The sequence below is a fragment of the Rhinolophus hipposideros genome (assembly GCF_964194185.1).
Source record: "Rhinolophus hipposideros genome assembly, chromosome: 4".
NCBI lineage: Eukaryota > Metazoa > Chordata > Mammalia > Chiroptera > Rhinolophidae > Rhinolophus > Rhinolophus hipposideros.
In genome coordinates, this window is record NC_138050.1 from 29,069,376 (window position 1) to 29,084,403 (window position 15,028).

At 42.0% G+C, this 15,028-nt stretch overlaps 1 protein-coding gene across 1 annotated transcript; it reads left to right on the forward strand.

Annotated features, from left to right (window-relative positions):
- The first annotated feature begins 5,122 nt into the window (after positions 1–5,122).
- On the forward strand, positions 5,123–11,821 carry ING2 (inhibitor of growth family member 2). The gene is made up of 2 exons (XM_081045853.1): positions 5,123–5,765; positions 11,000–11,821. The coding sequence occupies exons 1-2, from the start codon at positions 5,591–5,593 to the stop codon at positions 11,668–11,670; spliced, it is 846 nt and encodes a 281-aa protein (XP_080901979.1). The 5' UTR covers positions 5,123–5,590; the 3' UTR covers positions 11,671–11,821.
- Positions 11,822–15,028: the final 3,207 nt, after the last annotated feature.

The following is a 15,028-nucleotide window of genomic DNA, read 5'->3' on the forward strand; positions in this document are numbered from 1 at the left end:
TAGTACTTTTGATTTTGCATATTTTGAATATTGTTGTTCAGGAAATTCTAATTTTCCTTTAAAGGTAATTTTGTTAAATTTGCTGTAAGACTTTTCTGAAAAAGCAATTTTATAATAGCTAAAGTTCTTAATTTTTTTTCTTATGGGTATTTTTTCCTTTTCCAATGTTTATTAGCCAGAAAATACGAATAACTGATAATGTGTTTTACTCTTACATTTTTAGGTATACACTTATTTCATGAATTGCTGAGTGACAGTAGGCAAGTCACGTAACTTCTGTGGGTCCCACATTATCACCTGTAAAAAAACGTTGGTCTATCTGTGATGTATAATAGGGATCATCAACCTTTTCCCCATCCCTAGAGACATGATGGTTATGACAAAGTATGATCAGTGGCAGTGGCTTCCCCAACTATTCACTCAGAGAGGCTGTTGCCTGCTCTCCTTTCTTTTGGGGAAATAAGTGATCGATTAATTTTAGCTATAAAATGTCAATGAGTCTATAGTTGGTATCTACAATATCAACTATTTAATTTTGGACAAATTTTTAAGTTTCACTAGCAAAATTAGACAACAATTTTAATTTTGAACATATAGTATAAATCTCTCTTCCTTAAATTTGAAACCCTTTCCCCTGCTTTTAGGAAACATAATTGCATAATTCAAACTCCTTCAATACTGTGACCTAGTTCCCCCTCTTGATGTTATAACCGGCTCATGTAACTATGGTAACCATCCAGGGAAAACTGAGTGTTTTTCTGGTCAGCAATATGCAAAGTATAACATATGTGTGTGTTTTTCTCTCTGGCATAGCCAAAGTAGATAATACGTGTTTTTCTTCTTGGTTATGGGAATGGTATTTTATTATACTGAATTTTCTCTTGACTACAATCCCAGTCATTCACAGCCCCTTCATAAAAATGTTTTAGGATCTTTTGCTGTTAGTCATTCTAAATGCTGAACAGTACTGTAACCCATAGGATTGATTGTATGCACCAATTTTAAGTCTGTGCTGTCCACCTCACTAACTAAATGTACAGGATGACACTGCTCAGATTTCTAATATTCTATCTTCAGAATCTGGTGTTTTTCTTAATTTTGTCCTTCAGTTGTAGCCAAAGTGGTTTCTTAAAGCAAAAAACTGAAATGGAATTACATCTTGGGAATACACTTAGGTACTGAGAAGAGTTATCTCGTTTGCAGTGATTTTTATGTATCTTCATTTTAGCTCTATTTTTTCCTACAGTTAGTGTGTATTACTTATGCAATGATGCAATTAAACATGCTTTAAAACTGAGCTTAGTGGAAACGCAGACCGTTAGTATTTTTTTTTGCTTGTTGTACTAATGAATCGATTTAAAGTTTTAGGTTATTTTCAGTACAAAATGCTTCCTTGAACCTTCTAGACTATATGTGTACTCTAGATTAATACAAACTCCAAGATTTTCAAGGATTTTAGTTGCATGAGGTACAATTACATTTCTACAACAGGCTATCAATTGTTGACCTTTTAATTTGAAGATTTTGTTTGAAGTGATTTTGTTGAATTTCCCTGTATTTTTAACAGAGCTTTTCAACCATTGAAATATCTTTGTTAGAAAAAGGTTGCTATCTGCTTCACTGATTTAAATAGGGAATTAACTGCTCTTGCTGGTTTAGAAAAGACCTCACTAACCAAATGAAAAGTGTGAACTTGCTTGGCTCCTGTTGAACAAACCAAGTGTAAAAAGATATTGAGACAATGGGGAAATTTGAATTGTCTGTATAGTACATGATAGTAATATCTCATTTTTTGATGGGATAACAGTGTTGTGGATGTTTTTAAAAATTATCTTATCCTTTTCTTATCTTTAAAAAAAAATTTATTCTATTTATTATTAGTTTCAAGTGTACAAAACGATGTAATAGACATTTAACATTTATGTCCCTCACAAGTGGATAACCCCTCTCCCCCAATCTACTATCCCCTTATTTACAGATAACAAGATAGTAATCCAGCAAGAGTAAGGTTATAGATAATATTGGCCACATATTGGTAAATGTTCAAGCTTGGTGAATAGTATATTAAGATTTATTGTACTAGTAGCTCTACTTTTGTGTGTTTGAAAATTCCATAATAAAAAGTTTTTAAAAAGTATTTAAAAGTGGAAAAAAGTAAAGGATTTCAAATTTAATTGGCCTGACTCAGCGCAGAAGCTGAATTTTCTCAGGAGATATCTTTAGGAATCCTTCAGAACTACTTGCTAGTTTGTTGTCAGAGTTTGAACTTGTCGCTTTGCCTTCTAACAGTATAAATAAGGGCAACAGGACATAGGGTTAGAGACATAAACATTCCCTACCAGGGACCTCTCGAAGTAACTGATTTAGAAATTAAATTTGGGGTGTCAGTTACTTACCTTTTTTGAATTGGGGAACAGTGTGTTTCTCCAGGGCCCATCAGCTCCAAGTCAAGCCGTTGTCCTTCAATCTAGTTGTGGAGGGCGCAGCTCAGCTCCAAGTCCAGTCACCATTTTCAATCTTTAGTTTCAGGGGACTGCGTCCCCCACAGGGGCTGCGTTCCATGTGGGAATTGAACCTGCAGCCTTGTTGTTAAGAGCTCCCACTCTAACCAACTGAGCCATCAGGCCGCCCAGTTATTTATCTGTTTTAGGGTTACTTGATAGTAGAAAATATACTGAAGAGCAAATAAGATGCCTGTTTTGCTTTATTCATAGGGTTAACTTCTTTAATTAACCAATTAACTTCTTTGTTGCAGAGAATTGGGTACTTTTAAGTATTGCATTTAACAGAGTAAAGGAACCCCATCAGAAAAGGCCCCAAATTTCCAATTAAGTGATTACTAAGAAAAGGACAGGATAAATAACCAAGGTCAAAAGTTGAGTTTGGGGAGTATGGTGATTTTTTTTCCCCCTGTAACTACTCGCCCCACAGTCGGCTTTCACAAGTATGGCAGGAATAAGCCTTTGATTAACTTTTATAAATTAATATAGCAAGAAAAGCCCATGTCTGACATAATTTACATACACATGTACATTACTGTCTTAGAGTGTTCTTTATAGGTTTAGACCAACACAAACTGAAAAATCATTTTTTTTTTTTTGTATTTGCTTCCTTTCAGCCTGTTCAACAGAATTTTGAATGGTGAAAAAAACGCAATTTGGGAAAGGTCTCCATTCCCATACTCGTCCTTCCTTCCCCTCACCCGGCTCTCGGTTCCTGGAGGGAGTACTCTAGGTACTCTGAATCGTTGCCTTTTCTCACTTCTTTTTTCTAACCATGCGTCTTCCTGCCTGCAGATCACTTTTCAGGCTGAATAAAATCGGTAGGTGCATTCAATAGCTAAGCTGAATCGATAAATAAGAAGGCGTCTTGCATTAATTTGGCCCTTCAATCAAGACTAGCTGATTCAAGTCTATGAGTAAACAAAAACAGTAGGGTTCCGGTAAAAAGCAATAAAACTCAGTTCTTAACAGCCACTGGTGTTTTACAGGACCTGACTGTTTAATCCGAAAGGCTGAAAGAATGGCAACAGAATCCCTGGACGGTTCTCAGAAAAATGCAATGCACTGTACTGCCTGGGTTGACTTAATATGCAAGTGGTCGGAAACCTCAGTGTCACAGGATAAAATAACACCAGGCAATCTCCACGTTCTGGGCAATTTATCGTTTTGTTCCTACGACGTCGAGTTTCCCGGAGTGCTTTGTTTGGGGCAGAAATTTAAAATTTCCTCTAGGTCAGGATGTAGATTTCTTTTTGCCCGTCAGGGGTTGCTTACTATTAACAGCTGTTTCAGAAATGCTCTACACAGGTCACCGCACAGGAGTACCACCCAGGCAAACAAACCCGATAAAAGGAAATCCAAATGTACCGCCCACTCACGTTTTCTTTGTAACTCAAAGGTACTACTCACAATAGGGTTTGTTTCCATAGGGCATGCCATTAAAAATTATCCGTGTATTCGTTCTATTTACATTCATTTCTTTCAAGAACACGTTATCACATACGCTGAGGGTCCACCTGGAATTAAAACAAGCTCCTCGGCGTGGCGTTTCACACCACAGAGAAAGGAAACCCTGGCAGTCGATCACGTAGTTAGGGCCGTGGGTCTGAATCCGGATTAGTTTTTTTACTTCCGTTTATACCCCTTGCTTCCCTCAGGCCCCTCAGTATGTTTCAAGTCTTAGGGTAAAAACGTCTGAAAAGGGGGCGGTGTGTGCCTCACGCCGTCGGTAAGCTCTCGCTGACGTTTAATGCGTAAACATTCTGACTCACGGAAAAAAATTTTTTTTTTTTTTTTTAATTTAAAGGTTGTCTGTCAGTGAAACACGTTTCCCGGGCAGGCGCAGCCAGAACTAAACGGGAGTCCTGAGGAGCTGGAGGGTGGACAAAACCGGCCAGGCACTCGGGCGCCGGGAGACCTCCCGCGTCTGAGGCAGGGCGGAAGCACGCGGACGCCAGGAGGGAAATTTAAAAGGCGGGCTGACGAAAAAAGAAAACGCAGGGATTGGCGGGTGCGCCGCCTACCTCCGCGAGCAGCCCCCGGTGCCCCGTGGGCCCGAAAGCCGCGGCCGGACAGACGGAGCCCGAGGGCGAGGCGGAGGCGGAGGCGGCGGCCGCAGCGAGCTGCAGCGGCCCGGCGGGCACACAGCCGCCACGCATGCGGGGAGCGCGCCCGCTGCACGCTGGGTCGCGTAGTTCCCGCGGCCTTACTCCAGGTTGCGGCGAAAAGCAGCAGCCTGCTGGTCTTTTCAAGGCTCGCGAGGGGCCGCGCTAGTTCCACCGATGAGGACAAAGTCGGTAACACCGGGCCGAGGGAGACGGGCCAGGTTTCCCTCTCCCTGTGAGAAGGACGGAAGGCAGGAGTCAGCCACCTTCCCTCTCCAGTCCCATTCAGACACTGGGCAGAGGGGAGGGCCTGACAGTGCTTCTCCTTTAAAAGGGGGCGGGGCGCAGCCTGCCGTTTGGCCTCCCTCCGCACCCTCCCCTCGGGCCGAGAGTTGACAGACCAATCGCCCGGGTGGCGGAGGGAAGGCGGGAGAATGCGAACCCTTGTGTAGGGCGGTAGGGGCGGGCCCCCGGCCTTATTAGGAGCGAGTCCTGCGCAGGCGCAGACGCGGCCGCAGGAGGAGGGGCGGGGGGAGTCCAGTGAGCGACTCCGACAAGCACGGAGGGTGATTGGGAGGAAAGGGGGCAGCGAGCGGCTTGTCATGGGGATCTGAGCTACGACAGGGCATTAGTAGCATCTAGGAACTCCGAGGGGAACAGGACGTGTCAACGTCCGGGACCCCGGCGCCAGCTCCGCTGGGGGGATCCCCGCTGCTCTAGTCCTGGGGAGGGAGGGCAAAAAGGAGGGAGCCCTGATCTCGCCCCGCCCCTGGGCTTGTAACCGCGGGGGCGGGGAGTGAGGGCTTCTTTTGGGGGGAGTGGAGATCGGGGGACTCGGCTGTGCCCTCTTGAGCTGCTGCCGGTGTCCCCGCGGCGCCGGGCTGCGGAGCAGAGGAGCCGCCGCGGCCGTGACTGTTGCATGTGTGGCCGCTGGATGCGGAGGCGGCGGCGGCGGCGGCGGCGAGGAGCAGCAGCGACGGCAGGATGTTAGGGCAGCAGCAGCAGCAGCAACTCTACTCGTCGGCCGCGCTCCTGAGCGGGGAGCGCAGCCGGCTGCTCACCTGCTATGTGCAGGACTACCTCGAGTGCGTGGAGTCGCTGCCCCACGACATGCAGAGGAACGTGTCTGTGTTGCGGGAGCTGGACAACAAATACCAAGGTAGGGGGCCGCGGGGCTGCCTGTGCGGCTCCTCCCCTCGCTCGGATCCTCCGGCCTCCGGACACGGGCGCTCGGGCTCTGCCCGGGGAAGTGACACTTTCCATTCGTGCTGTGCTCGTCTCCTCGAGTGCACCGAGGGGGCTGGGTGTGTGGGACGGGGCAGAGGGACGGGAGCCCGGCTTCGCGGCCCTCCCTCCCCTGCTGCGGTCGGCGAGGACTTCGATGGGGTCTCCGGGGGGGGGGTGGGGGCCGCTCGTCAGCCCCCGCTGCAGACCCAGCGGCTGCAGCTGGCGTGAAGAGAAATCAGCCATCTTAAGCAGCAAGCATTTGTTTCGGCACCGGCTTGCCCCGTGCCGCAGACCCTCCTGCCGGGGGAGGGAGCGTGCAGCCGGGCGGCGGGCCGAGGAGTGAGCGGGCGGGCACCCGCTGGTCCCCGGGGCCTGGCTGCCCTCAGCCCCCTTCGCCCCCCACCCCCTGAGAGCAGATACAGTGGAACGTGCGGGGGGAGGAGGGGAGAGAGGGCCGCGAAGGCGGACTTCGGGGAGGTCCCTCCCTCCCTCCGCTCGCTGGCTCCGGGCTCGGGAGTCGGAGAGTCCGTACTGCTCTCCCGCCCCAGGTAAAGTTCCGGGCCGTACCCTTTTCTCAGCTGCTTCAGCCAAATGGTTAAAACGGGAGGGGTCCCCGCGGGTAAAGGAGGGGGTGGGTGGGAGGTGGGTGTGTGTGTGTGTGTGTGTGTGTGTGTGTGTGTGTGTGTGTGTGTGTGTGTGTGTGTGTGTGTGTGTGTGTGTGTGTGTGTGTGTGTGTGTGTGTGTGTGTGTGTGTGTGTCGGGGAGGGCACCCCCTGTTCCTGGGGGCGGGGCCTGAAGGCGTGACGTAGGACATAGGAGGGGCGCGGGCGCTCCTGCCCGCCTCGAAAATGGCTGGTCGCAGGGAGGCTTGGGCGGACCTGTCTGCTTGGGAGGGCGTCGGAGCCGTGCAGGACCTTAGTTCATCCCTAGCAGAGTATTGGGGTTCGGGACATGTTTGTTGTGATTTTTCGACTGTTTCCCAACCACTCAGTTATGACGAGGATACAGTCAGCTCCTGGGACCGCCACTGACCCTGGCACCTCGTAGTTTCCGGGCCTTGCGTTACTTCCGGGACCCAGGAGGAAGTGGGTGGTTGACTGGGCAACCGCCTGGCGTCCCTTAACCCTTGGGTCCCTCCTCTGCCAAGTTTAAATCATGAGGCAAAAACCACGCTTTGTGGTCAGACCCAAAAAAGCTAGGACAAGGAATCAACCTTTCTTACAGAGGGGGACCTTTCGCCTGCTACTAGGAGGGGAAAAGTTTAAATGGAGAGCCACTGTGCTTTTAATAACCCTGAATCAAGGAACAGACCTTGGACATAATGTGGAAGCAGCCATATGGACTTGAAACAGATGACTTCTTGGACCTGTTCTCTGTTTTCTAGCCACCTCATTAATCTTATGATTTAGTTTTTAAGGAAAACACTTCAGGGGTGACATTTCTGGCCCTTAGCATGTTAGAAATTTAAGGGTCTCTGTGCTTTGGAATCTGTAATTTATTCCTGTCGTTTGAATCCATGATCGATAGGACAGATCTGTGTTGGGGGGAAGAGAAGTGATACTGATGATTTACTGTGTTGCAAGCACTGTGCCAGGTCTAGAACATTATCTCCTTTAATTCTTACAATAATCCTATGAAGTTGAAATTCATTTTGTGGATAAATCATAGTTTACAAGGAGTTGAAAAGTAACTTGTCCAATTAGTTGGAGAATATTTGCCTTCACAGCCTGGCTTCTTCAGATGCACATCCGTTTTTAAACTATTTTAACTTTTTGTTTTTTAAAAAAAATAAAAGCTCACCAAAGGTATTTCCTACAGACCGAGGGGCCTGTAGGGGCCATGTCTGTGTCTACAGACATGGGACACATATAATACATGCATTGTAACCCAAAAATGATACATATGTGTTTAATAATTGCATATTGCACATTTTTAGTTTTTCAAATAATAATAGGTCTGAAGTGTGTAAAGTTTGCAGGTTTTTACATTTCTTTAAAGACACATAACTGTATTCACCTTCACAAAAGTTAAGCTATTTTTATTTGAAATGGGGTTGCGGGGGCAACAATTTGTTAGAAGGAAATCTTCCATTTAGAATTGTTGTAAGTAGTTCTGGTAACACGAGAAACAGCATTAAATCTTAAAAGATTGAGAGATTGTAAAATTTTCAGCTCCATTAAGATGGTGGTTAGTTTCAAGATCAATATAAAAACAACAATCTAGTTTACACTCTGTGCACATGCTTACTAAGTTCAGCTTTCACAGTTTTATGTTTATTAGCTGTATATATTTGTGTATTCTTGGTTCAGATTTCATGTTTTTTTTTATTTTTTTGCTAGTTCTTAAGTATTTTCTATTTTTGGATCTAATACAGCAGTATTTACTGATATAAATTATGTAGGCAGTCAAAGAAATTTCTCTCCTACCTATTTGAGACACTTTTAGAAATTACTGAAGAACCTTAAAAGTAATTTTAACTTAAAAATAGAGAAATGAGGAAAATTTTACAATTGAGTGAAGTATTATTTATTATGGGATATGGTTATTAGAGACCCTCAGTTGTTCCAATATTTTTGCTCATAATTTCTTGGGTAAATAGCCTTTGAACTAAAATTTAATACTTAATTTCAAGTACCTTCCATGCAGCTTAGTAGAAAATGCTTAAATGGCAGAGTCAGACATATATATCTGGCAGAGTTAAGTCTAAGGTTGTTACCTCTTGAGCTTCATATTTTTTCATATGTAGAAGTGACAGCTTCCTCATGGGTTGCTGTAGGGATTAAATAAGAAAACACCTTAATTTGAAAAGATATATGCACCTCTATGTTTACTGCAGCATTATTTACAGTAGCCAAGATATTGGAACAACCAAAATGCCCATCAATAGACAATCAGATAAAGAAAATGTGGTACATATATTAGGTTGATGCAAAAATAATTGTGATTTTATAAAGTTAAAAATAATTGCAAAAACCGCAATTACTTTTGCACCAACCTAATATGGAATATCACTCTGCCATAAAAAAGAATGAAATCTTACCATTTGCGGCAACATGAATGGACCTAGAGGGTATTTTGCTAAGTAAAATAAATCAGGCTGAGGAAGACAAATACCATATGATCGCACTTATATGTGGAATCTAAAGAACAAAATGAATGAACAAACAAAACAAAAATAGACTCATAGATACAGAGAGCAAACTGATGGTTACTAGATGGGAGGGACCATGGGGGGCTGGGTGAGAAAAGTGAAGGGATTAAGAAGTACAAATTGGTAGTTACAAAATAGTCATGGGGATGTAAAGCACGGTGTGGGGACTACAATCAATATTGTAAAAACTAGTGTCAGGTGGGTACTAGACTTATCAGGGGGATCACTTCATAAATTACATAAATGTCTAACCAATATGGTATACACCTGAAACTAATATAAAATAATATTGAATGTCAACTATAATTTTAAAAAAATAGTCACAGGGATATATAATCAAGTAGGGAATATAGTCAATAATGTAATAACTATGTACAATGTTAGACGGGTAATAGACTTATTGGGGTTATCACTTTGTGAGATATATAAATGTCTGTTTTGTACACCTGAAACTAATAAAAGAAAATACCACATAGAAGGGGCTCAGAAAGTGTTAGTTTCCTTCCTTCATAATTAAAATGTGAATTTTTGGCTCATGTATAATATCAGTATGCTGATATGATATAATTAGCTTGAAACTCCTGATTGTTAGATACAGAATGTTTGAAATAAGGTTTACCTTTTATTTTTTAATCTTCAAATTTTGTGTCTGGGGAAAAATACATAATTTCCTTATTTTCCATGGAAGAAAATTACGTTCTTAAGAAATCTGCTTAAAGACCTAGCTGGGTGTAATGGGCTAGATGTGAACTTTGTTTGAAAATATGCTGTGCAGGCATGAGTACCCTCAAATGTGTGGTGCCATTTTGTCATATATGGGTTAAGCAGTTGTCCATCATGTGTGAATACGTACAATTTCTAGGGAGGAGCTAATTCATAAGAGTTGTGTTGAATACTTGCTTTGTGTTATCTTGTAGACAGCCCCAATGTATGTATTTTACTTGGCTAACACTTCTGTTCATGTCATTAGAATAATAATATTGGAAGATAAAACAGTGGCATGCCATGTGGTATGGTAAATTAGAGTTAATTTTTTGTTTCTCCACCTTTAGTAAGACAGAACTTTTTTCAAGTAACATTATATTTCATAAGGATAAGAAATAGAACAAGTTTGAATGAAAAACTAATCTTGTGTAAAGTTTTGGTGACATCTAGAACTATATTTTCAAATTTTTATATACCTTCTAGTGACTCAGCCATTTTTAATTGATTTAAATGTGTTCCACATGCTATACAATACCTAAATCAGCAGTTAGAAAGTGTAGACTGAATAGCTGACTTATCTACAAAAGCATAATGATCCAATGCTGACTTTATTGTAATTTTGTTAGAAGCTCAGTCAGTTGATGCCAGAACATGAACCTAAACCTGCTCTAGAAATAGTTTGGTTTTCAGAATCTCCCATGTGACAAAATAAAAGAGCCATTAAAACTAATATGATAGGAAGCTAAGAGCTACTTGTGTCTGCTTTGTTTAAGTGTCCAGGGATATGATAGGAAAGTAAAGATGTAGTGTCTTTGGAGTCATGTAGCAAGTCATTGATTGAACTGTAAATCCTATAAACACAGTTGAACAGGAATCTGTAGCCTAGTCCTGCCACCTCTTTAATTTTCACAGCTGGAGTCGGGTATGTAAATTTTATACACAAGGTTGTTGAGGTTCAAATGAAATACAGGCAATATGGCACTAGGTAGATTCTAAAGTGGCGTACAGTGAGCCCGCCCATGTAAAATGCTTTTGATTATTAATTAGCTTCATATCTCATCCTCTTTAATATAGAATGAGTATTAGAGCATTTTGTGTTCTTTTATTAATTTATTTCTAAATATAATATTGGAAAACATGGTCTTTGTATGGGAAGTAATGTTTTTTAATGTTACATAGTATAGAAGAGTGTGGTTTTATGGTTTGAGATCGTTCTCACTTTACCAATTCTGTGAAAGTAACTGACTTGAAAAATACTGTATGTGCTAACAACATACAATGCCATTCTGATTTTCCTTTTCCTTTTTTAGAAACATTAAAGGAAATTGATGATGTCTATGAAAAATATAAGAAAGAAGATGATGCAAACCAGAAAAAACGCCTACAGCAGCATCTCCAGAGAGCATTAATCAATAGTCAAGAGCTGGGAGATGAGAAAATTCAGATTGTCACACAAATGCTCGAATTGGTAGAAAATCGGGCTAGGCAAATGGAGCTACATTCACAGTGTTTTCAAGATCCTGCTGAAAGTGAACGAGGCTCAGATAAAGCAAAAATGGATTCCAACCAACCAGAAAGATCTTCAAGAAGACCCCGCAGACAGCGAACCAGTGAAAGCCGTGATTTATGTCATATGACAAATGGGATTGAAGACTGTGATGATCAACCACCTAAAGAAAAGAAATCCAAGTCCGCCAAGAAAAAGAAACGCTCCAAGGCCAAGCAGGAAAGGGAAGCTTCACCTGTTGAATTTGCAATAGATCCTAATGAACCTACATACTGTTTATGTAACCAAGTGTCTTATGGGGAGATGATCGGATGTGACAATGAACAGTGTCCAATTGAATGGTTTCACTTTTCATGTGTTTCACTTACCTATAAACCAAAGGGGAAATGGTATTGCCCAAAGTGCAGGGGAGATAATGAGAAAACAATGGACAAAAGTACTGAAAAGACAAAAAAGGATAGAAGATCGAGGTAGTAAAGGCCATCCACATTTTAAAGAGTTATTTGTCTTTTATATAATTCTTTCAGAATTTACTTTCAGAAAATGTTTTAGGGTAAATGCATAAGACTATGCAATAATTTTTAATCATTAGTATTAATGGCATATTAAAAGTTGTTGTACTTTGTCTGTGACCTTAATTTTCTGCACTGAATTACCAAATATTTTAAACCAGGTAGTCTTTATGAAAGACTAGGAAGACCCAATGAAAGGAGCAGGGAATAGGGAGAGGGTGGTGTGAACATTATAAAAACTTCACAAACCATGCCTATTTCATTTTCACTTAAAATGCAATGCTATTTTTTGGGTAAACACCAAAGTTTTGCTAGCATTTTAGTTCTACATACTTAAAAAATTTAGATACAGTTGGAGTTCTCTGCAAGCATTCAAATTATCTTGGGTAACTTAAAATATGAACACTATACCATTGACAGCTTCTTTCTCCCTGGCCCTATTTATACATACACTTGTTCATCTCTAGTCTTCCAAGAATTTAAGGAACTAGAGATAAGAATAATTTGGGATTCCATGTGGAATAATGTGCTCTTATTAGAGTATTTGCTGCTGTCTTTTCCTTAGTAGCATTTTGATACACTGTCAGTAGCCCATTTGTAAATGCCGTGCTGCTGCTTCATAGACGTCCTAATCTAGTGCTTAATAAGGCAGTTGTGTTTTGTTTTGTTTTAATTGGGACAGGTAAGAGTAGTTAGAATACCAAAAATGCTGCCATTGGCTTATATTGGCAAACTTTGAGTTGCATAGAATCATGGTTCAAGGTTGAACAATTGAAAAAGAATGCATCTTATTTAATAATATTTTCTACATTGACCCACTGCTGGGATGCCTAGACACAGTCCAATCAGTGGGAAAAGGGCATATACTTTATATCAAATGGTAGTTTCAATAATTTTGCTAGTGGCTATCATTCATTTCAATCCCAATCAGTGATTATATGTTATTTTAAGTAACAGTGTATTTACTTTCTTAACTTTCTGGTATTGGTGCTGTTTGATGTCTCCATGTTTAATGAACTAATTTCATTAATAATGCAATTGATAATGTATTTGTAAATTGAATTTTCCAAGATCCTAATATTTTAAGGGTAAGCATTTTGATGGATATATGTCCATATAATCAGAGAGTTTTTGAGTTTTTTTGGGGGGTGGGGCAGTGGATTAACTAGTTCTTTAAATCTATGTGTAACATACTTTTTATTCCTCATTTTTTTCCTAATCTGATGACCTTGATTCTTTTTGGTTAACATGTGAAAAATCCTGTCTGCTTGTTTGGAAAAAGAAATTGATTTTTTCTCTCCTAGCTCTCCTGTGTGACTTATATGATACTTACCAACCTATACTATATACCAGTGGTTCCCAAACTTATCTTACATTGGAATTACCTCAGGAGTTTCAAAAAATACTGATACTTGTGCCCCATTCCCAGCAATTGTGAACTGATTTGTTTAAAATACGGCTTATTAGAATTTTTAAAAGATCCTCAGATAATTCTCATGTACAGAAAAGTGATAGAACCACTGCCATATTTGAAAACTTAAACCTATAGAAAACTTATGGTGGATTCTCTACATCCAGATTGGTATGACTCTGAGGCATAGATAAGTGCTGATACATCCCTGAGAGTTTGTTCCCTGCCCCCAACAGTTCCACCAACAACACTTGAAGACTCAGTCCTCGAGTGCTTCTTGTGTGCTAGGCACCATTCTAAGCAATTGTGGCTTAAAAAGAAAAAGTCCCTGTTCTTGGATCATACACCCTAGTGGAGAGTCAGATATATATAATGTCAGGTAACTGTTAAGTGTTAAAAGGAAAGTGCATCAGTGTCAGGAGATAGAAAATGAATGGAAAAGGGGCTGAGGCTATTAGTTATAGTGGTTACAAAAGGTCTTCCTAAGGAAGGGTCTTTGAGCTGAGACCAGACAGAAATTAGTCAGTAAAGCAGGCAGAGCTTTAGGGGAGGCAGGAGTAGAACACACTTGTCAGTTTGACTAGAGCAGAGCATTTGGCAATGGGGAAAGGGCTAGAAAATGTTGGCACTTGGAAGCCATGGTAGAAAATTGGGGAAGATCACTGGATGCTGTGTGCAAAGGGGGCCTTGGTGAAAACAGGGCGATTTTGGAGACTTTCAGAAGTCTTTGCCCCCAAAATATTGGTGGCTTAGACTAAGGTGGTCGCAGTGGAAGTGGTGAGTGGTGGGACTTGGCCTATATTTTAAAGGTACAGCCATTAGGAGGACTTTGGCCCAGGGATAGAAAAGCAAAAAGACGGTAAGGATGACTCTTAGACTTCTGGTTTGAGGGGAAAATCCAGATTCCTGTTCTGCACTTAGGTTTGAGATGCCTGGTAGATTGCTACTGGGATCCAGCATGGAGTTGGGGGACTGAAGTTGGGGGGAGAGGACAGGAGATAAACATTATAAGTTAGCGTGTGAATGCAGTTTAAAGTCATGTCGCTGAAATCACTCATGTGAGTAGAGCAGTGCTTCTCAAATTTTAATACGCAAATTAGTTACCTGATTATTTGTTGACAATGCGGATTCTGATTCAGTAGGTCTGGTGTGCGCCTGAGAGGTTAACATTTCCAATAAGCTCAGTGATGCTGATGCTGCTGGTTCAGGGACCCCCATTTTGAGTAGCAGCCGTGCAGATGGGGGATGGGCGGGTGGGGGGAGGGAGGCTTGTGGTGGTCCAGCATTCAAAGCAGGGAGGAGGGAGCAAAAGAGACTTAGCTCTCTTAGGGCGATAAACCAGAAAAATGTGGCACACCAGAAACAAAAGTGAAGAAAGTTTCAAGAAGAATGTTCTCTTCAGTGCTATTAAGTAAGGTGGGGACTGCGAATTAACCATTACATTGGGAGTGTTGTTAAATTTAACAGGCTGTACATTCAGGGGTGAAGGGCTACTTGGAGCTGATTGGGAGCAGGAAGGGTTTGGAGTCACCAATTATAGACAACTCCAGTTTTGTAGTTTTTCAGAAGAGCAAAGATTTTTTATTAAAGCGAAAGTACAGCTCTTACGAGAGGGGGTACCCGAAGCTGGGATGCCCCTGGACAACTCCACTTTTGACGTACAGGGGATGAATGGGATGTAGCTGAGGGATGGGTGAGCTAAGGGAGGGTTTTAACTTTTAAGGAGAACATACAGCATGATTACATGCTGACTGGAATATCCCACTAGAAGGGAACAAAGGAACGCTGTAGGGTGGAGTGGATTGTAGGAGTGAAATCTGAATAGGCAGGGGAGAGAGAACTGGGACTCCTGAGGAGTTAGTCTCAATAGGCACAGGGTCAGTTACAATTAATGTGTCAAAAGGGAAGG